Below are 13,083 nucleotides of genomic sequence, written 5' to 3'. Positions count from 1 at the left end.
CACTTCCAAAGAAACATCTTTTCTTCACAAAAGAACTGCAGGCTCCTCTCCTGCAGTGCTCCCCAGCCACTTTACAGAGCTAGCATAGCCCTGGCAGTCAAAAGGCATCTGCCAGGGGCAAAGTAGATTTTTCCTCTCAGGGGCTGTACCACCTTCAAAGCAAAAGCATCCTACCAACATACAAATGTTGCAGGGGAATTCTGTAAGCTTTTATAACGGCACCTGAAATACTTTATCTCCCAAAGAGACTCAAAGAGTTCATTGTCTTTTTCTACTAAGGTGAGTTGCTGTAGCAACTGGCAAGAGGACACACAATTTAGACACCACAGGTGAGCGTGGCCAGCTTTCACAGGCCATCCATGGTATAGCTCTGCCTGCTGCTTCTACTACTTCTTACGGGTGTGGTGTCAATGAATCTTCCCAGTCCCTTTTGAACTTGCTGGTACTGGCTTGCCTCCTATGGCATTAAATCTCAGAACTCACTGTCTGCTGTGTGAAACATTACCTTAATGTAATTGGTAAATCTGTTTCAAGCAAAGGAGGATTCCCCCCTAAGCTAGTATTTGTACAATTTGGTGAATACTAGATCTGCATCCACTTGACTCGCAGCTTTCAAGATTTTGTAAATCTTGGCTCTTTTTCCCCTCAGTCTTCTCTCCAGACTAAAAGGGTTCCAGCATTTTTAGTCTCTCCTCACAAAATGGCTTCTCCATTCCCTTGATCACATTAGTTGCCACTCTTTTAACGCCACTATGGACTCCTTCCAGATGTAGAAGCCAGAACTGCCCAATACTGAAAATGTGTGTCCATCGGTTTTACACAGGAGCAAAGTAGCACCACGTGTTTTGTTCGCATTACCCTTCCATAAGATGCCTACCTAATATTTTGATGCTGCTCCACAACGTGGTGATGTTCAGGAGAACTGCCAAAGATCTCTGCTCTGAGTTGCAACTACGTGTTGCTGAACTGCAAGTTCAGTACCATGTGTATTCTGATAAATGATTTACACCACAAATGCACACGTCTGTACTGGAGCTCATCTACCCCTTTTGCCAGATCTTACAAAACTAAGCTCCTTGCCACTGGACTAATATCAGACTACTTGAGAAAGCTCAGTATCATCTGCACACTTGGGTGATTTAATTGTTCAGTCCCTCCTCTGAATCACAGCTAAACTTGCTGAATAAAATCACGCTGGGACTGCCAATACTGAAATTCTTCCTCCTCCTGAGGGCAGCCCCGTTGTGGTTTGGGCTGGACTGGCCACTAAAACAAATGGCAGATGCCCTCTAACTTCTTTCCCAAGTGAGAGAAGAATCAGAGAAAGACAGACTGATGAGTTTCAAAGCAAGTAAACTACGTAAATGAAATATTAATAATAAAGAGAAAAGGTAATAATATTAGTGAGAAAATAATTAAATATGTACAATATATATACAAACCTATATAATTTCCCAAGATGATGATCACATCACTGACAAGCACTAGGAGAGTCCCAGACTGACTTGGCAATCGATGGGAGCTGAACTCAGGAACTGGATTCAGGAATGCTCAGATTGGGATCAAAGGCAGACAAACAGATAGGGTCCTCCTGGGATGCTAGCCACTGAAGAAAGAGCGCTTTGATCTTTTGATCCCTCAGCTTTTATACTGAGCATGGGGCAGATAGAATGGAATACCTTGTTGGTCAGTTTGGGGTCACCAGTCTTGTCTGCTTCTCTGCAGAGGTGTGACCCCTCTACGCTTTTCCACTTCTGACCCTCCAACATGGTACAAAGTTATCTGACCTTGGTTGTTATAGCAATAATTATAAGAAGAACCACTCTGCATACCATTCCTTGGCATAAATTATAAATAATCAGGTCTTATCAGTCTCTGGAAGCAGACATTGTATGAAAAATATGCCATTAATTTCAAAGAGTTGTTAGTTAGAAGAGGCTTAGCTGAAAAGGAAAATTGCTGAACAGAAGATTGGTTCTATTTTACCTCAAACCAGGACAAGCCCATTCAGTCTTAACCCTTCACTTCCTATCCTGCTCAATTCATAAAAGGATCCCTTATGTTCCTCTGGAACCAACTTACCATATTAAGTTGTACTCACACATTTCTCCATGCAAGAAAATACTTGAAAAGTTTATGAAAGGGGCACCATAAGCCTTCAAGTTCCTTGCAGGGATGGTAAAAGCAACAACAAAAAAATTTCTTCCCTTTACCATTGTATTGGTCTTACATGGCAGGCTTTTGGTAGCTGGGGTCTAGACGAGTGTCTTCTGTGAGAAGCTGCCCCCGGGTCCAACAGAGCCCATGCCAGCCAGCTCCAAGATGGACCCGCTGCTGGCCAAGGCTGAGCCCATCAGAAACAGTGGTAGTGCCCCTGTGATAATGTATTTTAGATGGGGAAAAAACTGCATCAGCAGCCAGAGAAGAAGAGTGAGAGTATGTGAGAAACAACTCTGCAGACACCAAATTCATTGGAGAACGAGGGGGAGGAGGTGCTGCAGGCACTGGAGCAGAGATTGCCCTGCAGCTCCTGGTGAAGACCATGCTGTTACAAGTGAAAAGCAGGTACAGATGCCACAGGGACAAAGCACAGCACTCAACAAGTGAAATCTTTGGATTTATGGAAACCATAGCATCACCACAGTAGGAGCTCTGGGACACCACTGCTAATCACTAACTGTGACCTGACGCAGTGGAGCCCTGCTTGGGACTGAAGCTCAAGGGAAAGCACCACTGAGGTGGATAATAAAACCTGCACTGTTTAACATATCAAGCATATGCAATGTCCTGGTTTGCTCATTAGTGAACTTCCTGATGTAATGCAATCATCCGAATTCTGAGATCCATGGCTGGACACCATGTTGGCACCCATGCAGGGGTATATGCAGATGGTGGGGAAGCAAACTACCCCAGGTTACCATAACAAAGAGATAAGAGGTGCTTGGGACTCTACGTATTCGGGTGGGGGAGGCAATCTGTCCCAGGTTACCATAATAAAATCTTTTCCTGCCCTGCACATGGTGGGGCAGGCTGTCCCCCTGCAGCCCGTGGAGGTGCATGGTGGAGCAGATACCCACTTGCAGCCTGTGGAGGACTCCACACCAAAGCAGATGGATGCCCGAAGGAGGAGCTGACCCTGTGGGAAGCTGGCACTGCAGCTCCTGGCAGAACCACGCTGGAGCATGTTTGCTGGCAAGACTTGTGACCCCTTGAGGGATTCATGCTGGAGCAGTCTGTTCCTGAAGGACTGTACCCTGTGGAAGGCACCCATGCTGGAGCAGTTCATGAAGAACTGCAGCCCATGGGAAGGACCCACATTGGAGAAGTTTGTGGAGTAATGTCTCCCATAAGAGGGACCCCACGCTGGAGCAGGGAAGAGTGTGAGGAGTCCTCCACGCGAGGAGAAAGGGGCAGCAGAGACGACGTGTGATGAGAAGACCACAACCCCCATCCCCCATCCCCCTGCGCTGCTCAGGGGGAGGAGGAAGAGAATTTGGGAGTGAAGTTCAGCCTAGGTGTTTGAAGATTTTTTCTTATTTATTATCCTACTCTGATTTGACTGGCAATACATTTAATTTCCCCAAGCCAAGTCTGTTTTTTTCTGTGACTGTCATGGCTGAATGATGTCTCTGTCCTTATCTTGACCCACAAGCCTTTTGTTATATTTTTTCCTCCTGTCCAGTTGAAGAGGGGAGGGACAGAACGGCCTAGTGGGTCAATCCACCACAACCATCCAAGTATTAGCTAATCTCTCACAGCTGCACCCCTTCCAAAGGGAAATAAAAACAAAAATACAGTTTAAAGTCAGATAGCTCATCACTGCATTTGAGCAAATGCAACTTGAAGTATTTTACTGCAAAATAATAATACAAATTAGTATTTTGAAGCACTTGGTCTTAAACAGAGCTCTACACAGCTGTAATCTGTTTAAGACCTTTTTCTTATATACAGGTTTAAGACTCTTAATCCTGTTAACAATAAAGCATTACATTTCAATCACAATGATCAGTTCATCTGACGCATAATAAGTGATGTAGTCCATCCTTGGCTTTTCATGTCTGTAGCTTGATTTTTATTCTGGCTGATAAAAATGTAAGCTACTGTACAGAAAATGTAAGAGTTAATATATTACATTACTTATTCAGCAACCAAATATGATCAACTTCCCAGTTTCCCAGTTTATCTAAATATATGTACACAAATCCTACAACAAAGCTTTAACATATGTTTAGCATAGCTAAACTTTCATTACTATAATTTCAACTTGAGCTATGAATATTAATAAGAATTACTTCTTCCTTCCTCCTCCCTGAAGCATGTATTTGTTGTCTAGTAGTCTGTGCCATCCCAGTCCTGGATCTCTGCACAATATACGTACTTAACCCTGTTAGTGATGCATCTGCATTCTCTCTGACATCTTATTCCCCCATCTTTTTCCAACAACCTGACTTCTCTTCACATTTGTTTGGATTTTTTAAATATCCATTCCCAATTGCTCCAAACAATACTCAACATAAAAATTATTTGACAAACACCACGGAGGTATTTAGCTAAAGTCTAAGTAAGTTCAGTTACAAGGTATTCAATGACACCTTCAGTTACTGAATAAGCACTGCTACAGCTTATACAATCTTAAACTTACTATTGCCACAGCATATAGCTAGTTCCCCTAGCCATGTTTACCAGTAATTAGAAGCTCATAAGAATATTAGAGGTAATCACTGTCATTCAGATGTGAACATTTCAAGTTGTATTCATCCATGTTCGAATATGCTTATTAATCCAAAAGAACTGCATCTTTATAGTTTAGTTTTGTACACAAAAATGTTCATATTCTTCAGAATGTATGCATTCAATCAGATTTAAAGATCAGCCAAAGCATGACTGATTAAAGGAATTACAAAGAATAATGCACTGTTGATACTACTTAACAATATCTGAGGCTTACAGAGTTAATAGTCACTACAAATCTACTTGTGTTGTATGAACTAGTATTAGGGACATACACGTGACATCAGCTCAGTTGGTTGGCTCGCCAAATATGACAGTCTTGAGGTTTTCAATTTGTATCAAATGGAACCCAGGCTTTCTACATTATCATGCTGTGACCGGCTCATCTAAAATAAAAAGTACACATTTAACCTTTAGTGTCATTTCTCTATTTGCATGCGACTTCACTGTATATTAGAAACTAATACCACCAACACGTCTGCTTTCGCTGATGTTTTGCCCATATTCCTTCTTTTTATTCCCTTTTCATTATTATTTTATTATTAAATAATAGTGGATTCACCTTTTATTTCAGAATATCCAATTTCAAGGAACTTAAAAGTTATAGCTTATGATAACTTAGAGTAACGGGCAAACGTGCATAAGGACTATAATACCTAAAGAGATATAGATCTATATAATCCTTGCAGTATTTCCATATAAAAGGATTAGCTTCTTGTTAATTTGGAATGGGATAAGCAGATTGAATTTCCCATAACATTACTTACTTCCTTCCCTCAGCTTTTTTAAATCCTCTATTATATCACTATACACACAGGATAAAAGCTCCTCTTGGGATTTTGTTCCATCCAAATAAACTAAGAAAGACAAAAGAAGAAGTTTTCATGAGTTCTATGCCAGTTATCTGTAATAGCAATTGGTAGTTTTCAGTATTCCTATGGGTGCCATCAGAAGAGATAAAAACCAAGATCAGTACCTCTCTTTTCTTCTTTCCCAAATCCATTTTACATATTAAAAAATAACATTATGGAAAACTATCCTAGCTAAGAACTAATTTACAATGTTTTGGGGTATGAAAGTCTCCATAAGGGTAGCAGTAATAACATTAAGACAGTACAGCAATGGAATAATTCAGCAGAAAGGTTCCTATGCAGCGGAAGACCTCAAGTTCTTCCTCAGCTTTAGGGTTTGAGCAAGTCAAGAGGGCATCGTGGTTCCCATTCTCACTGCACGGTAAGGATGAAGCAACCACCCAACTTCTCTTTCCTCTGGCCTCCACTCCAGAAGTAGGCAGTCCAAGAGCTGTACAAGGGTGAACGTCACACAAGCTCAAGGTACTGCCCATCGGCTGGCCCAGCTTCTCACCCAAGACTGGTGACTGCAGTGTGTACAGTCAGCACCTGGGAAGTATCCTAAGCTTATCAACCAGGACTTCAGCTCTGTTCTGAGGAATTCTGCTAGAGCATCAGTCTCAGAAGCTTCCTATTTAGCCATATGCACGTATGCATATGTGCACACACTAACTAGCTTGTTAAATGGACTCAATTAGTGATCAGAACATTTCTATTTTTTTAACATCATAATTTTCATTATTAAAAAAGCAGAAAAAGCCCTACAGACTTGAAAAATAAACCAACAAGTGGTACAAACCTACTGTCCAAGTGCCACGAAAACATCTGAAGAAAACTTTGTCCCATTCAAAAAACCCCCACATCCCCCAAAAAACTGCACAAATGCCACACGTAAGCATTTTATAAGTTTAAAATTAAGACTACCATACCAACGTTACTTGCATTCTCTTCCAATTCATTTTTATATTTCAGATACATAGGCCACACGTGTCCATCGAAGTACCCCGGTGTATCTGCTGGCTGATAGACTCTGGTGCTACACAGAAATAGATTTGCTTTCCCATACAAGTTTTACATTTTTCCCTATTGTCAGCTGGTTTTGTAAGAGCATCTATCCAAAACAAAAAAAGACTGGCAGGCCACATAACTGTTAGTGCAAATGAAGCGCCTTTGTTTCAATATAATCTGCAATATAAACTCTTGATAACTTACCTATTTCTGCCAATCAAGTTATGTTTGAGATAAGGTAAATTTTTTATTTTTTGTTAATGAAAAAGGCATTATATGTAAGTTAAGCTGTATCGAAAGCGTTACCAAAACAAATTACTTTTTATCTTTTTTTAATGGCTATACAGATTTCTCAAGTTTTAAATGACTAGCAGTTTTGTCTAGTCACTTCCAGCCTGGACAATGAAGTCCTTTAAAGGTGAGTCTAGTGAGAAACTGAGAAAGTGGAATCAACCAAAGCCAGCTGAATAGAGGATTTCTTCACTGAGCCAGCAGATTCTGACTTCATGCACATGTATTCCTCCAACCAAACAGCATTGCTCCAAATTTGGAGGCAAGTCAGACACGGGCTCAATGATCTACATCAGATATACAGTACAATTAATGCACAGTCTAAACAAAGCATACACTAAAACCACACATGAACATTGTTACTTTAACAATAATCATCATGTATCTGTATTCAACTAAGGATAAGGCTGCTTACTATATTTTTTTAATTGTTTCTCATTTTAAATATGGTTTAACTCCAATATGCAGTCAGTAACCTGAATAATTTACCTGGACAACAAATTCTCTTTTCAGTGTTCATAAAACATTTAACACTTTAATATCCTTCTGCTCTAAAAAAAAACAAAACAAAAACCCCCACACATCCCTGCATACTTTTGTTAATGTTGGTTAAACACCCACATGGTCTTCCCTGGAAATCAGAGGACAGATGATCTTAATAGTTTGCATTTATCAAGCACCAAAGAAAAGCTAATACAAAAGAACCTCTCCAGCTTAGGGGATGCACTGACCCTTTATGAGCAATAACCAAATAATCTTACCTCCTTCTCCTTTTGCACTCTTCATAAGGAAGGGTCAAAAAATATCTTCTATTCCATAGTTCATTAAGTGGCCTAAAATAACAACAACATATTTAGTCACCTCTTCCTTTTTAGGGCAGCTTTTAATATACCAGGTTACATACTACTGCTTACTCATAATTGTATAGCAGAAAGCCTTCAACAATCAAAATATAAACATGAACTGTATTTTTCAGGTTGTCACATGTATTCTGTGGCTCTTCTGTCACAACACCTGAGCTTGCTGGGTTTTTCATCCAATTGCGAATACTTTTCACCATGTCATCCATATAGAGGGCATCGAGTACTAGATAAAAACAGAAAGTCAGGCACCCCTTAAAAACAGAGAATTAAAAAGAAAAAAGAACGACCCTTAGATTAACCCTCTAGGTTAATCAGTAAGAATCTAATAGTCTACATACAAGTCTAAATGAAAGGAAACAGAATTACCCCAAAAATTCTGTCTCATGTATATTAGTAGTTCCATGTTTGCAACTGATGATACCCTGAAACTAAAGCTTTCCCCAGGACTGAGGTATTTCTAGTGGGTATGGTCTCTCAACTCTGTAGCACCAAAGTGTGAACTCACTGCACAGCCTTTCCCTTGACAGTACAAACTGCAGGACTGTTCTCCTATTCCACAAAACTTGTAAAAACTTACTCCAAGACTTCCACCCTTGTGTCAGTTGTCACTGACACAGGTGAAAGGAGCGCGTGCACTCAAATTCTTTTGCATTGGATTTTCATTGGTTTCAGGTATTTGGAAGCTGGGGGTGGATGGACTGAAAGGAGGACGGCATACAAAGCAAACCAGCACAATGTAGCACCTGTTTTTGTCTGCAGACATTGTGTCTGCAAGAACATACTGAGTAAGTACTGAATGGTAGAGAGAAGGCAGCCTTTGGATAACGTAAGAGTAGACACATTTTAGAGGAGATTTTAAGAGCAACTTTAAACACAGATTTTGAACCAGAACGTCCAACTTATCCCTCCAGTTCCACATTCCAGTTTCATTAACTCTAGCAGTAGAGCCAAAGACTGCATAGCTGATAAGAATCAGTTTTCAGATAGAATTTAAGGTCCTGGCCAACGTTCTGGGTAATGCATTTTGTGATGACCAAGTGTCAACAGGGATTGGCAAATAAGCAACTGTTCACAACTAGATATGACCTGAACCAAAAGGGGATCTGGATCTAGTTCATAAGACTAAATTGGCATGTTGAGCCAGCATTAACCATGAACTTCAAAACATTTGGTCTCTATGTGAGATCAGACATGAAGTAAAGGTGTCAGAATCAGACCTGAGTTTAGACTGATTTGGAGTATGACAGTGACCGAGACTCAGTGGTGATATCCCAGGACTTCATTACCAAAGTGAAAAAAAAACAACCCATCGTCACATAGAAAGTGATGAGGTTAAGATTATGCCAGTGCTGCAAACCAAGACTTTTACCTGAACAGTACCATTTGCTACTGCAAATGACGCAACTGCAGAAATAGAGGAAAGGATTAAAAAGAGAAAATGAAAGGTCAAGCACTAGCTTGAGCTATTTATTAGTTCAGCAAGTTTTCTTATTTACCTCGCTGAGCTGAAACAAACTAGGCAAAGGATTGCTCTGAAACAACCATTTGTTTAATGTCTTGCTCAGAAGAGAAGAGGGGCAGCAGGAGGAGGGGAAGAAACATTCAAGCTCAGCACAACAGAATTTCAGTACAACATTCAAAAGCAATGCATCAAAGTTACTGACCATCATATAGCTTAAATCCACGTTCATCTGTTTCTACTTCAGACTCTGGCTGAAGGGGAAAAAATTTCAATATTTTCAAGGCTGCTTTTACAACCACTGTCACAGAGACATACTCTTCAGTTTCAAACATAAGGGTTATACACTTTTGTATCCCGATTGATTAAATTTATCTTCAAAATTAAACTGCTGTATACAACTGTTAAAATACAACACTTTATTTAATCTAGAACAACAAATTCTCCAAATCATACCTCTTAAGTTCATTAGAGCTTTACTTAAGAAATAAGAAGATGCTTCACCCTCCTTAACAAACAACTCCAACATCAATGGAAAAGTTGTTTTTCTGTTTTGATTTGGAAGGAAAAGAACTATCTATGGATGTAGGGTTAACACAGTATCATTAACTTCATTAGCACAAAGTATCTTGAAAAATGCATCCAACATACACCCTTATTTTAAAAGGGTATCAAAGACGACAGTAAACTTCGTGTCAGGTGCCAGGTATACTCAGTGGTTTTGGCCACTGAAAGTTTAATTACCCCAGTGCTCATTTTGCTTCTCTTTCTCATGAAGTCGACATTATTTTAAGCAGTGTCAATTTTAAAAGTTTATCAACAGGAGAACTGAAAAGAGAAGAAATTATACTAAAATCTCCTCGAGCCTACTTTTACCTATCAGGTCTTTCCATGAATACTATTACCTTAAAGAAGTCATCTTGAGAGATTATATCACAGTTGGGAAGCATTTTCTTAAGCTTTTTTGCCAGTGTTGTTTTCCCTCCATTTGTTACACTGAGACAGAAAAACATAATAAAAACTGCATCAAGACAAAAAATCAATCTTTTAAACATATGTACAAGCTCACACACACATTTCTACATAGTGAGACGCAAATACACAATCCAAACTCCCCCTAAAGTTTATTCACGTTAAATACTCTCTACCTATAGAAACTTTCTGGCAGGTTCCAACAGTTTCCAGACAGTAAATCTAGCAGTGCCACAAAGGAGATTAGAGAGGTGGCACCTGAGATCTCCAACAGAGACAGAAAAATTTCCTAAGAGTTACATGCCATAAAATGAGACAACTGTATGTTGTACTTGTAATCTATTTTCAAAAAATTATCCATTTGGAAATAGAAATGACATCACTTCATTCTGAAGGAAGACCAGTCTTAAACTGTGGAGGAAATTTAATTTGCTAATACTTACCCTCCAAGGCCAATAACCAATACTTTCATAGTTTGTTTCCTCCTCAGTTCTTCCTTTTCACAGTCAAAAATAGTAGCCAGTGAAAACTCTTCATTCAGCAACAAGGAAAGCAGCTATTATGTCAAGAAACATCAATTATAGGTAAGATTTATTTTCTGTCCTATGCTTTTTCTTTTTGCAAAGCTACTGTCTGAACCTCAACTACTTGTTTTTAATGCTAACAAAAAAACAGCATACACTTGCTCCTCCTCCCACAGAATAATCTGCAGTCATTAAAATGCTATAAAGGCAGTTTAAGCCATCCTAGCTAATTTAGCACCGAGAAGGATTGGGTAGCTTTGATCTTCCCCAGAAACGATCAATGATTGAAACTCTGAAAAAGATTACATTTGTCCACCCATATGCCCTGCTGCTGCCTGGAAACCAACCCTGAGGCTCTGGCTGGCTGAACACCTTCAGTGGTCAGAGCTGCTAGAAGCCACAATCCTGTACTTTCCCTGACTCTTTTCCTAGAACTTTCTTCTGGAGCAGGTGTTTGCAGAGTCCATAGTGAACTATACTGGAAAAGTTAAGAACCAGTTCTGCAAAGGAGGAGGGAGGGGAAAATTTTAGTTTTCAGCTGAACAAATTCCCTCCAGTTTACCATTCAGTTACCTATGCCCGCAAAAGTATGATGTAGCAGAAGGACAACAGGGCTGCTTCTCTTGACAGCAGCACTAGTCTACAGAGTTTGTCAAACCAGCTTAACATTTGTCAAACATTGCTTTCCAAGAGTACACACCAACTAATAACTATTTAACCACATGCAAACACTCTTGTCCTCTTAGGTCATAAGGGGGTAAGGCCTATGACGCCTAAGACCTGAAAGGACTGAGCAGGTAACACCGTCTCCTGTCCCCAACAAACAAGTATCTGTACTACACTAGAAAAAAGACTGTTACAGGGAATCAGTATGAAAATAAAACCACACTATTTCTGTTAAAAGTTTTAGACATACACGGAGTCTGAAATAATAATATCCTTTTGCACTTGGTGCAATGACCGGAAGTTCAACTGTTTCACAGGTCTGTGATGTGACCTTTGCATGGCTGCTTTATGTGCTCTTTCTGTTATAGAAAAAAAACTAGACATACTGACTAGTCCAAGTCATCACCAGTATGACAGCCATTGCTCTGCAATGGTGCTGCATACCTACAGTAGTTGGCACTGGCAAGTTTTATAAGGTAGCATGCAAGGGTTTTCAAAGAATATTGTAATTCTCAGGTTCAATGACGTGATGCATTTTTATCGTATGGGCTATCTATTCTAAGAGCTCAAACGGACAATCCGTTCTCAGGAACTGATGATACTCAGTCCATTTAAAACAACAACAACAACAAATTTTCCAAAAATCATCAGTAGGGTTTGTGTTCCAGAGGATTAGCCTTTGTCCCACAAAAAATGCTGTGTAACAAACTAAATAACATCTAGATGCACTTGCTGAGCTTTGGACTCTAATTTACGTCATTGTATAAAAGTTAATCCCCCTTTAAGGCAAAAAAACACCAGGGTGATAAAAACCAACCACCAACTCTTCCTCCCCCCAGAGTAATGTATAACGCGAATTGCAACGGCGAAATCTGTCACCAAGGTTGCAACACACAAATCCTTAACTACTCCAGTGGGTTTAGCATCCTTAAACAGAATGTAACCCCATGATAACCCTAATTGCCACTACCCTGTTTTTAATGGCATAGTGTGACAAAGCTCCAGCACAAGGTAACAGCCGAGGCATGATTCCTTCTAGGAACCACCAGACCCGGGTGAGAAATGTCTCTCCCGGGCACCAAACCCCCAGGCCCGGGCTGGCAGAGGGGCTGAGAGGCGAGCCCACGCCAACCGCCACACAGCCCCGCGCCCCCCCAACAGGTAGCCACACATCGGCGCCCCTGAGGCTGGCATTTCACTTTAACCGCTGCTTAAAGACACCTTCTGGGAGGGTACACAGAAGAAACCGTCCCGGCCGAAGGCCACCCGCGCAGGGGGACACGCCCCACCCCTCTTATGCCCGGTTACGGAGCTGTCACAGGCGCGCCTAACCACCGCGCCGGGGCAGGGCGGCCCCCGCGGGGCACGGAGCTGCTGTCACACCCCCGGGACGAGGCACCTTGCAAACCCACCGGTGCCGCCGGGTCGCGCCACGACACGACACGACACGACACGCTCGCCCACGCTCCTCGGGCCTTGCCACCACCTACCGCCCGCGCGCGCGCGCGCCCCTATTGGCCGCCGCCTCAAGCCCCTTCCCGTTCGCAGCGCCCCTCCCTCGGGGGCGGGGACAAAGCGCGGAGAGGGGCGGGGCGGAGCCTCGGCACGGGCGGGGATTCGCTAGGCGCCTTGTCGGAGGCTGGCGAAGCGCCTGCGGCCGCCACTGGGGGGCGCTGCTTGTAGTGCCCGCCCCTCTCCCCGCCCGCCCCTCCTTCTCT

The 13,083-nt window shown here is 41.6% G+C and overlaps 1 protein-coding gene across 2 annotated transcripts; it reads right to left on the bottom strand.

The window, feature by feature from the left end:
* Positions 1-4,046: 4,046 nt before the first annotated feature.
* Positions 4,047-12,925, bottom strand: NMRK1 (nicotinamide riboside kinase 1). Of its 2 annotated transcripts, XM_074166849.1 has the most exons (9): positions 12,856-12,925; positions 10,619-10,731; positions 10,109-10,199; positions 9,409-9,457; positions 7,796-7,967; positions 7,643-7,714; positions 6,512-6,618; positions 5,499-5,588; positions 4,047-5,117 (listed from the first exon to the last, which is right to left on the bottom strand). In XM_074166849.1, exons 2-9 carry the CDS (start codon positions 10,645-10,647, stop codon positions 5,098-5,100), a joined length of 630 nt encoding a protein of 209 aa, XP_074022950.1. In that variant the 5' UTR covers positions 10,648-10,731; positions 12,856-12,925; the 3' UTR covers positions 4,047-5,097. The 2 variants fall into 2 exon arrangements, with proteins under 2 accessions (XP_074022950.1, XP_074022951.1); XM_074166850.1 differs by lacking the exons at positions 4,047-5,117; positions 5,499-5,588 and having other exon boundaries at positions 6,523-7,168.
* Positions 12,926-13,083: the final 158 nt, after the last annotated feature.

The sequence above is a fragment of the Numenius arquata genome, chromosome Z, assembly GCF_964106895.1.
Source record: "Numenius arquata chromosome Z, bNumArq3.hap1.1, whole genome shotgun sequence".
In the NCBI taxonomy this organism is placed as follows: domain Eukaryota; kingdom Metazoa; phylum Chordata; class Aves; order Charadriiformes; family Scolopacidae; genus Numenius; species Numenius arquata.
Note: the sequence above shows the minus strand (reverse complement) of the source record. Positions and strands in the feature narration are given on the sequence as shown.